Consider the following 10,295-nt stretch of genomic DNA (forward strand, 5'->3'; position numbering starts at 1 on the left):
CTTAAGAGTGTGACTCTGATAAGTGGGCCCATGAAAAGTGGAGCCCTAATGAGTGTAGCCTTGAAGAATGCGGCCCTCAAGAGGGTGGCCATGACCAATGAACCCCGAAGAGTGGGGCCCTCAAAGTTGTGGCCATGAAGAGTGGGGCCCTGATGAGTAAGGCTCTGAAGATTGGGCCACTGAAAAGTGGGGCCCTACAAAGTGGAGCATTGAGGAGAGGACCCCTGTAGAGTGAGCCTTAAAGAGCGGCCCCCTGAAGAGTTGGCCCTTGAAGAGTGAAGCCACTAACAGTGGGCCCCCGATGAAGAGTGAGGCCATGAAGAATTCTGTCCTCAATCTCGGGAGAGTCCTGGCTAAAGGTACCTTCCGTCTTCAGACTTCATTGTGGTCCCTTAGAACGTCACAGAGTATCTGTCCCGTATTAATACGACTCCAGTTTGTTTACAACAAATGTTCTACATTTCAACATGTCTTTTAGTCAGTTTGTTTTCTTCTAAAATTGATAAAAAAAAAAACAAATTAATTCCAACTGGTTTTGATTCTCCTTCTCTGATGTCATTCTGCTTCATCAAAGCAGATGAACTTTGTCTCCATTTTTACACCGAGGAGTTTCCTCTTCCTGCCTGAAGGTCCAACTTCAACCTTTAAAGATGAATACATCTGTGAGGCTCATCGCATCCATACTACGCCTCACTAATGCTCCTCCCCCTGAGCTCTGCAGTCAGAAACAGGCCGTTAACGCTGCTGATTTATGCTCATTTACGCTTCCACGAGCTTTAATGATCCACATCAAAGTGACAAGTGTGCGCCTCCATCCATCCATCAGGACGTGATGAGTGGCTGCACCCAAGCAGATGGTGCAGCGAGGCTCCGCCATCGCACCGTCATTCACACGTGTTGAGGGCTGTTCTTCTCATCTGTTTCCTGTGCGTCACTCTGTGACAGAACGCCGTGTCGCAAGTCAGATTTCAGAAATTCTCTGACAGCAGCTTCATCTGATGAGAGGAGTAACACAACTTCTACTAAACTAATACAGGACAATTGGGATCCAGTCTAAAATCTTGGATTATTTTTATGCTTTTTGCAAAACTTTTTTTTCTTCTCAAAAATTTAATACCAGGAAAATACAATCATTTTTACTAATAAACCCAGTTTTTATTATCCCGTTTTATCATTTTGTAAATTAACTTGTTTACTTTAAAAAGTTATGCATTTTTTAACTTATTGTTTTCTATCATAAATGGTTTTCTTGAAAAAAAAAATTTAGTTGATAGCTTTTGTCCTCTGTTTCTAAAGTGTTCTATCTCAGACTTATTTTGTCTTCAATAGAAAAAACGTTTTAATGGACTACAGCACCCTCTGCTGGTTGTCATATGCAACAGCAACAAAATTCATTTGTACTGGACAATATTTTTTATTTAAAAGATCACACTTTTTACTTTTAATGTATGGGGGTTTTAATTATGGGATGCTGATTATTTATCATTACCACCAATCCACCTTTACTTTTCATTCTTTTAATAAAGTAAGGCCCTTTTAGTTGTGATAATGGTTAAATATGTGGACAATATACATGAAAACATCAAAGTCAAAATGATTTAATGAAAAAAAAGTTCATTTTAATTATTATATTAACTTCTTTTTTTAAGAACAAAAATGTATATAGAAATTCCACCTGAAATATTCCATAATTTTAGTGGATGTGACTTAAGAACTTAGGGACAATAGTGACTTAAATCTATAGTATTCATTTTAAATGTATTTTTTCAAATATGTTATTTGATTGATTAGGTTTATTTTAAGCATTAATTGTAGAAGAAAAAAATCACACAGATGTATCCAACTAATTACAGAAATAATGAAACGCTTAATTAAATAAATAAAAAAAAACAAAGACACATTTGATTAATTAAATACAGTGATTATTACCTAAAGTCAAAAACAGCTTGATTTATTGCTTGAAAATGAGTAAGAAGCAAAATTATGTAATCCCAATTTGCTTTATTTGTATTATTTTTTTTTTATGTGTTGGGTAACATTCACAGTTCATGCAAAAAGGAAGTGTATTTCATTAATAAATGTTATTAATAAAGTTCATATGTATCATTTCTGAGTAAAGGTCAACTTTTTCACCTAAGTATTCAATGGGAAATTGCTCCTTTTTGAAACTAGCTGTTAGGAATAAAAATGTAAGACTCTCTTCAAGGTGAATAAAAACACGAACCAGTCAGTTCAACTTCAAAACACTCTTTTGCAAAAGGGAGGCGGTGGAGAAGAGAGAACAGGTTAACAGCCTGTCTTCGTCCGACTGCTCACCGCCCCACAATGTACAATAGGCTTTTATTAACTTTGCATAGAAAACAGGAACAACACCATATTTGGAGATGGAAAGTTACTGAGCAGATGAAAAAAAGGCCTTGATTTTGAGCACAAGTTCTGACCGTCAATGTTTATATCAGGAGTCGTCCTTCAGCGGAGACATGCAGGATGAGGGAATAAGCAGCTGAAGCTTAAAAAGCGGTTAGAACTAGTTTGAGCAGACCTTTGCACATTATTGTGGCTAGACTCACTGCACCCCCACAAAAATATTTTCTAACACTAGCCTCTAGTGGTGATTTGCGGTACTGCAAATAATTTGGTTTTCTTTAAACCTGGAAACCTGTAATATAATAAAGTTTATTAATAAGGTTCATAAACCTTAAAAATTCCGATTGGACAACTGTGATCCTATAGATCCACAAATAAAACAGGAGTTACACAACTCAAGTGTCACAAACAAATAAGCAAAGCAAACTGCTCGACTAGTCGACGGTTCAGTCAAAAGGGTCAATCTGATGACCTCATGACTGATGACTTCTTGCCAAAGCACAACCTCTAAATGTGCGTTGGCGGCCACTAACCGATGTCAAAAAATCATCCGTTTAATGTGTAACTTTTTCTCAAAACCTTCACGGCTACCACAGGGCGTGTAAAAATGTGGCTACAATTACGAATGCCGAAGCACCGTCAGCTGCTCATATTGCGAGGTGGATTTGGAGATTCGTGTCAGTTTTTGTTTTTTTGGTTTTCTATGATATCCAGGTTGACTTTTTTTCTCCCTTCTCATACTTAATTTTGTGTTTTTGTTCTTTCATCCCTTCCTTTCTCCCAACCTCCTCTCTCTAGGAATGTCTTCCGGAAGCTTCTCTCCAGCTCCGAGAAGGAGAAGGGGGACGTTCTGTCTCTGGAGGAGATCCTGGCCGAGGGTTCGGATCCCGCCGAGAAGAGGCTGGCCCCCCAGGCCAACTGCGGAGGGACCCTGCGAACAGGAAAGGCCAGACTGAGGGCCCTGAGAGAGGCCATGTACCATAGTGCAGAGCATGGCCATGTGGACATCACCATAGACATCCGCAGCTTAGGTCAGGTTCACTGAAACGTGCCTCCGTGGCGCACAGCCTCCAGCTGTCCTGCAGATGTGCTCATGCTGTCCTGTCCTGTCCCCGTCCGGTCCGACCCCCCCCCTCCCTTCCCACATAAAACACAGCCCTGAGCTTCACAGTTTAGCACAACACCTAAATGTTAAGAATTTAGTTCAAAAATGAGTGCAAGTTATAAACTAGCCAATCAGATGCCTCAAAAAAAGTGGGTGGAGCCTGTTGGACTTAAATGTTCAAAATGTTTGACTGACAGCTTTCGACTGCTTTCAAGTGGCACGGCCAACAAGCTCACTCCTGATTGGCGAGAGTGGTTGCCATTGAAACAATCTAGCTCGGACCAATCACTGCTAACTGGCTCCAACATGGCGGCATCCGTATTGACAAAAAGTTCTCAATGAATAAGAAGCTTTAAAGTTGTATATCTTTTTGAAAACTTTTTGAAATTTAAAGAAAAAAATATTTTTTAGCGCTTAGAGGCACCACACTATGGTGGTACCACCACCATACTTCCCGTTCTAAACCCGATTTTCCCTCTGTTTCTTGTCTTCTTGTTCTTCTTCTGTTTTTTTAAGTAACTAACTGAATTTGTAAATATTTAGTGGAGAGCAGAACTTGAATTCCCTAGAATAGGCATTTTGTGACTTTTTATTGGAAAAACACATTTTTTTAATAATTCGGTATAAAATAAAGGACATTTTGAGGATATAAAGGTAAAAAAATGTGGTTTAAATTGATGGAGTTCGATTTTTTTGTCAAAAATATTCATTAATAGTTGTAGTTATAATATTATAAAATATTTAAAACCCCCAAATTTCCAAACTTCTAAGCTAATATTAGCATATTTAGTGTAACATGAAACACTGATGTGGTAAATTCCAACATCCGAGGAGAAAAACTCGTTTGTTATTTCTGTTGATTTCATTTCCATCAATCACTTCCATCCATTCCAGCTTTTAAACGACCTTCAGATGTTGCTTCAGCTTTTCCTTTACCCCCCGCCACACTGACCACAAATCCATGGTTGGTTCTGTTGCGGGGATTCGAACCCCCACGTGTGTATTCACTGTCTGCGCGGTTCTGTTCCCAGGCGTTCCCTGGACGCTGCACACCTGGCTGGAGTCCCTGCGCACCAGCTTCATCCAGAACCGCCGGCCGCTGATCCAGGGCCTGCTCAAAGACTTCAGCTGCATCCAGGAGGACGAGTACACGGAGGAGCTGATCACGCACGGCCTGCCGCTCATGTTCCAGATCCTCCGATCCAGCAAGGTCGGCGGTGATGTTCGACGTGACCCCGTCAGAGGTTTGGCTCAGTTTGGTCTCACTATTTGTGTGTTAACAGAACGAGGTGATCAGCCAGCAGCTGTCGGTCATCTTCACGCAGTGTTACGGGCCCTTCCCCATCCCAAAGCTGACCGAGATCAAGAGGAAGCAGACGTCCCGCCTGGGTGAGATGATGACGAGTCACCGATTCCATTTTTATCTAAGAGCTCAAATATAAGGCTTTTATCATGCAAAATGTAAGGATTTTATTCCATCTTTTATTATGAAATTACTGTATATTATTTTATGAACTATTGGGTCATTTGGTAAGTTTTTGTTCACAACATTGTTAGTTTAAGAGACAAACATATTGACTTGAGTGATCAGGAAAAAGGGACCTTATTTACCCATTGTCTCGACTTTGATCCACACATTTTTAACATGATGTACATGTGTTTTCAAGAATTAATTATCAACTAATTTTGCATTCTTTCAATACAGGAAGTTAAACAAATAGATGAGTTACATGATGTCGGAGTATTAGGGCCACCATGAAAGAAGAATAATAAACAAATATATGAGAAATAAGTCATATTTTACGGGAAGAAAGTCATACAATTGGTTTTACTAGCAAGTTTTAATATAAATGAAAGACATATAATCATAAGATAAAAGTCCAAATTTAATGATAGATAAGTAATAAAAATCCTAATAAAAAAGTCAAGCTATTACAAGAAAAAAGTTGCAAAATCAAAAGAAAAAGAGCAGAAAAAAGTCATAAAATTATTAGGAAAGAGTCATAATCTTTATATAAAAAAGTGGCAAAAAAAGTTAGAGTATTACAAGAAAAAAAAATGTGTAAAATCAAAGGAAAAAAAACTATTTACATGGAAAAAGTCAAAAATTATGATTAAAAAAAATCTATATTTTAATAGAATAAAGTCATAAGATTATAAGAAAAGAGTGGAAATATTACAAGAAAAAAGTTGTGAAATCAAAGGAAAAAGTCCGAATTTTACGAGAAAAAAAAAAAAAGTAATAAAATATGAGGAATAAAATTTGAGAAATCCTTAGAAGAAAATTGAAAATTTATGAGTTATCTTGTTATAACGAGAAAACGAAGTTCATTTTCACGAGAGAATGATTAAAAAAAAAAAAAGTAGGGAAGGCCATTTTTGGCTTTCATAGTTACTAACAGGACTTCAACTTTCAATATAGTTTAAATCCCAAAATGTATGCCCTTATTCTCATAGAATTTTGACTTTTTTTCTCAAGATTTGACGACTTTTTTCTCCTTTATTCAGATAATTGTTGGAATTTATTCTCACAATTTTTGGAATTTTATTCCCATTATTCTATGACTTTGTCATCTTAAAATTTTGGCTGTTTCCCATAATTTTAATACTTTATTTTCGTAAGATTCGTACCTTTTCTCATAATTTTTAATTTTTCTCCTCATTGTTTTACAACTTTATCCCAACAATTTACCCAAATAATTTAAAAAATTCATAACTTCATACTTGTAAGATTTAAGGAATTTTTTTTCTCATAATTTACGACTGTATTCCCATTTGTTTTATTCATTCGTCATAATTCTTACCAAAAGGTTTTTAGGAATAGCAAAACCTTTCCCGACAAAATGTTAAATGAGCAGAAAAGCCCTTCTACTGCCCCTTAGTGGAAATATGATGGGCAGAAAACGTGAAGTTCTATCTAATTGGTTTTTAAGGAAAGCTTGGATCATTCTAATGAGACAGGGGTCTCATATTATGGATTAAATATAATATAAATGGTTATATAGGGTAAATACTTATACTTATACTTTTTACATCGATCTTTGAAATTTAAATTTATAACAATTCTCTTAAATATGAAATATTATAGATGGAGTCACAAATCTTTCAATTGAAAGTTATAAATGTGTTTATTTTGATATAATTGTGTCATTTTTGTTCATTTTTACATCTTATTTGTTTATAAGTTTGGTAATGTTGCCACAGTGAGTACCACATAACCGTTTTTTGTGTTCGTTTTGCACAGACCCTCATTTCCTGAACAACAAGGAGATGTCTGACGTCACCTTCCTGGTTGAGGGGAAACCCTTTTATGCACACAAAGTTCTACTCTTTACAGCGTCACCCAGGTAACAGAAAACCTCTTTACCTTTAAAGAGACGCACTGGATTTCTCCTGAAGGACAAATCTGAGTGTCTGCTCTTTGTGATCCTCGTCCAGGTTCAAGACCCTGCTCCAGAACAGACCGGCAGCAGAAAACACCTGCATCGAGATCAGCCACGTCAAATACAACATTTTCCACGTAAGGAGTTCACTGAAGGATTTCGCTCTGGAAACGAGGTTTCTGTTCTCTAAATCTGAGTAAAACTCATCAGATATCGCCTTTAGGTTTAAAAAATAAAAGTACCTAAAAAGATTATGGATCGTTCTGTTCCTGTTTTTACAGCTGTTTGTGTTTCCAGTCTAAGATGCATCAAAGTTGACCTATAAGCCATGAAATAAAAGTAGGTGGTCTGGCCTCCAACATTAAATTGACAGATTTTGTGTAGTCAGCTTTGAAATGGAAGGGGTGTGGCCTTCCAACAAGCTCACTCCTGATTGGTGAGAGTATTTTCCATAGAAGCGCTTGAATTACCACACGCAAGACAATGCTGCGTTCCATTTTTATGACGTCCCTCACAATCCAGCTACCCTTCACAACAATCCTCCACGGAACTAGACAATCTACAAACCCTCAGCACCTGTACAGGTCAACATCCCCGGGTCAAGGGAATGTCCCAAATTAAAAACCATTAAAACTTTCTTTAAAACATTGATTGAAAGCAAACTGGTCCTATAAACATTGATTTTTAACCTTTTACTTTTGTACGGTAATGTAATGTGCTTTTATTGTGATCTAACAACTTATCCAATGTCTCATTGTGGTCTTCTTTCAACCTGTCTAGGGACTACTGGATATTGTACATTCTAACTCCCAACTCGTCATATATATATAGACGTACGGTTCAGGCCCCCTCTCCACCACTTTTTGATGTTTTGGGTGTCCCCAACTTGTCATTTTTTTCCGTGCTGGCAGTTCCCATTAAATCACAAGTCCCCAACCCCTCACAATTTTAGTACTGGATGCAATAATGGATGCAGAACTGGTACCAGGTTATGGTTAGGGTACTGTTACCAGGGTAGGGTTTGGGTGCCAGTATCAGGTTAGAGTTAGGTACTAGTATTGGGTTAGGGTTAAGGTACCATTACCAGTGTAGGGTTTGGGTACCAGTATCAGGTTTGAGTTAGGTACCAGTTTTGGGTTAGGGTTAGGATACCGTTACCAGCATAGTTTTAGGGTAACAGTTTCGGGTTAGGGCTAGGTACCAGTACAGTGTTAGGGTTAGGGTACCAGTCCAGTCCGTTCCTCGAGGATTGGAGACCCCTGATTACCGTATGTTTTTTTTCTCTGTCTGTGGCCTGGTACCAAGCGGTAACACGGACTAGTCAAGTGACAATGAGGGGGGTCCGAACCACATGTCTATATATGACGAGTTAGGAGTGAAAATGTGTATATGGATGTCGAAATTTGCCTTCTTTAATAATCCGGCATATTTATTTCTGTCTGAATAGATGTTAATTAATGTGAATTGTCCCTATCCAATAAATACATACAAAATAAAGCAAATTATTCCAGTTTTGAGACACCTATACCCCATTGAGTAGAGATTCAGGGCATTCTTGAAGGGAAGCTCATGACTTAAGGTCTAGACATTATATGAGGTACGCGCTAATTTTTGCACCATAACATGTCAAACTTGCCTTTCACTGAAGCCCGCTGTGTTTTTTTATTACAGCTGGTCATGCAGTATCTGTACTGTGGAGGCACCGAGACTTTGCACATCCGCAACACAGAAGTCATGGAGGTAAGGAGCATCTCAGCAGAGTCCGCCTGAACATTTTTGACCAACACATTCTCACACCCAAGCTGTTACAAATTGACGATTGGTTAAGGACCCCTCCGCGTCCCTTTTTGACGTTTTGGGTGTCCTCAAATTGTCGTTTTTTGATGTTCTGACTGGTACCCTAACCTGGTCTGCAAAGTGGTACGGGCACTTTACCAGGCGCGCAATTCCAGTACTGTCTGGTACCACGCTGTACCAGGCGTTCAATTCCAGTACTGTCCGGTACCGCGCAGTTCCTGTACAGGTTTGCGGACGCGAGGTACCAGACACAGAATGGAACCGGTACCACGTTTGGAGGCCGCACAATTCCAGTGCTGTATAGTACCCCGCCGTTCCAATACCGCTTTGTGCTTGTGTGCCAGACTGGTACTAGTACTTGGTTAAGGTTAGGGTCCCGGTATGGTACGCGTCCTGGCACCAGTATACAGCTTGGAGGTTGGGGAGCCCTGATTTAACTGGAGCAGCCAGGACATCAAAAAATGTCAAATTTTGACACAAAGAGGTCCTTAACCATGCGTCAATATGTGACGACTTGGGAATGAGATTGTGTTGTTTTTATGGTTTTCTAACTTTACTCTGTGTGGCTGTACACTTCCCCACAGCTCCTGTCTGCAGCCAAATTCTTCCAGCTAGAAGCCCTACAGAGACACTGTGAGATCATCTGCTCCAAGAACATCACCACCGAAACCTGCGTGGACCTTTACAAGCACGCCAAAGTGAGAACCAACCGCTGCAAACAAACCCAAACGTGGTTTCAAGTCAGAGATTTGATGCTTGTTTCTCATTCGTTCGCAGTTCCTTGGTGCCTCTGAACTGACGGCTTTCATCGAGGGCTACTTCCTGAAGAATATGGTGCTCCTGATTGAACTGGACGGCTTTAAGCAGCTCCTGTACGAGCCCGCACCTCCCGAGAGCCCCGCGTCCAGCCCGGGCATTTGCTCCGACATCCTCCTGGACCTGGAGAAGACTTTAGCCACTCGCATCCACTCCATCCACCTTTCCACGTCCAAAGGCTCCGTCGTGTGACCCTCCGATTAGGCATCCGCCTCCCCCAAAACCCCCCAAAGCCGAGGCAGAATTTTAAGAAGTTTCAATGCCAGAAGTTCCCTTTAAGTCTGCAGCTGCCTGAGGGTGAATGTCGGCATTTGTGAGGAGGCCCTTTCCACGTTCACCTCCATGAGTTCAGAAAATTTCTATTTCATAACTGCATGGAAGACACACTTTTTTCACTCAGATTAGGAATTTTAACTTTGCAGCTTCGTCATTATCATCTGTGGCGCCAGAAACAGAGCGGACGCCATCCGCCGGCCTGAATTGAATCCAACTATACAACCAACAGACGTGATTAGTAGCAATGCCAGCAGGCAGACCTTTAGGAGGACGTTTCATCTTCTGTGTCGGACGCTTTTCACTGTGTTATATCTACTGTGTGCAGAGGCCAAACGGATCACAGGAACTTCCAGCACTCATTCAACTCCACACGTTTTGCAGAAATCTATGCTGATTTATGCTTGGGAAAAAAAAAATCAACGAGACGGGCTCTTTGTTTTTGCATGAAGCCCTCTCCCGTTGGCTCCTCCCATTTTTTTGGAGAACTCACTGCTCTGTAGCCGCACTGCAGATGGAAGCGGGAATAGGGTTCAAGCAACGTGTAAATATGT

The 10,295-nt window shown here is 39.9% G+C and overlaps 1 protein-coding gene across 2 annotated transcripts in view; it reads left to right on the plus strand.

The window, feature by feature from the left end:
• LOC112153201 (ankyrin repeat and BTB/POZ domain-containing protein BTBD11-A) overlaps positions 1 to 10,295 on the plus strand; it is a 222,565-nt gene extending 212,270 nt beyond the window's left edge. For both annotated transcript variants that reach the window (XM_024283199.2, XM_024283208.2), the window contains 8 exons: positions 3,166 to 3,398; positions 4,504 to 4,682; positions 4,756 to 4,861; positions 6,717 to 6,819; positions 6,911 to 6,992; positions 8,527 to 8,595; positions 9,237 to 9,350; positions 9,430 to 10,295. In XM_024283199.2, coding sequence (XP_024138967.1) covers positions 3,166 to 3,398; positions 4,504 to 4,682; positions 4,756 to 4,861; positions 6,717 to 6,819; positions 6,911 to 6,992; positions 8,527 to 8,595; positions 9,237 to 9,350; positions 9,430 to 9,660 — 1,117 coding nt within the window. In that variant the 3' untranslated portion in view covers positions 9,661 to 10,295. The remainder of the gene's footprint in view (positions 1 to 3,165; positions 3,399 to 4,503; positions 4,683 to 4,755; positions 4,862 to 6,716; positions 6,820 to 6,910; positions 6,993 to 8,526; positions 8,596 to 9,236; positions 9,351 to 9,429) is intronic.

Source organism: Oryzias melastigma, linkage group LG23 (genome assembly GCF_002922805.2).
Source record: "Oryzias melastigma strain HK-1 linkage group LG23, ASM292280v2, whole genome shotgun sequence".
NCBI classification, from domain to species: Eukaryota; Metazoa; Chordata; class Actinopteri; order Beloniformes; family Adrianichthyidae; genus Oryzias; species Oryzias melastigma.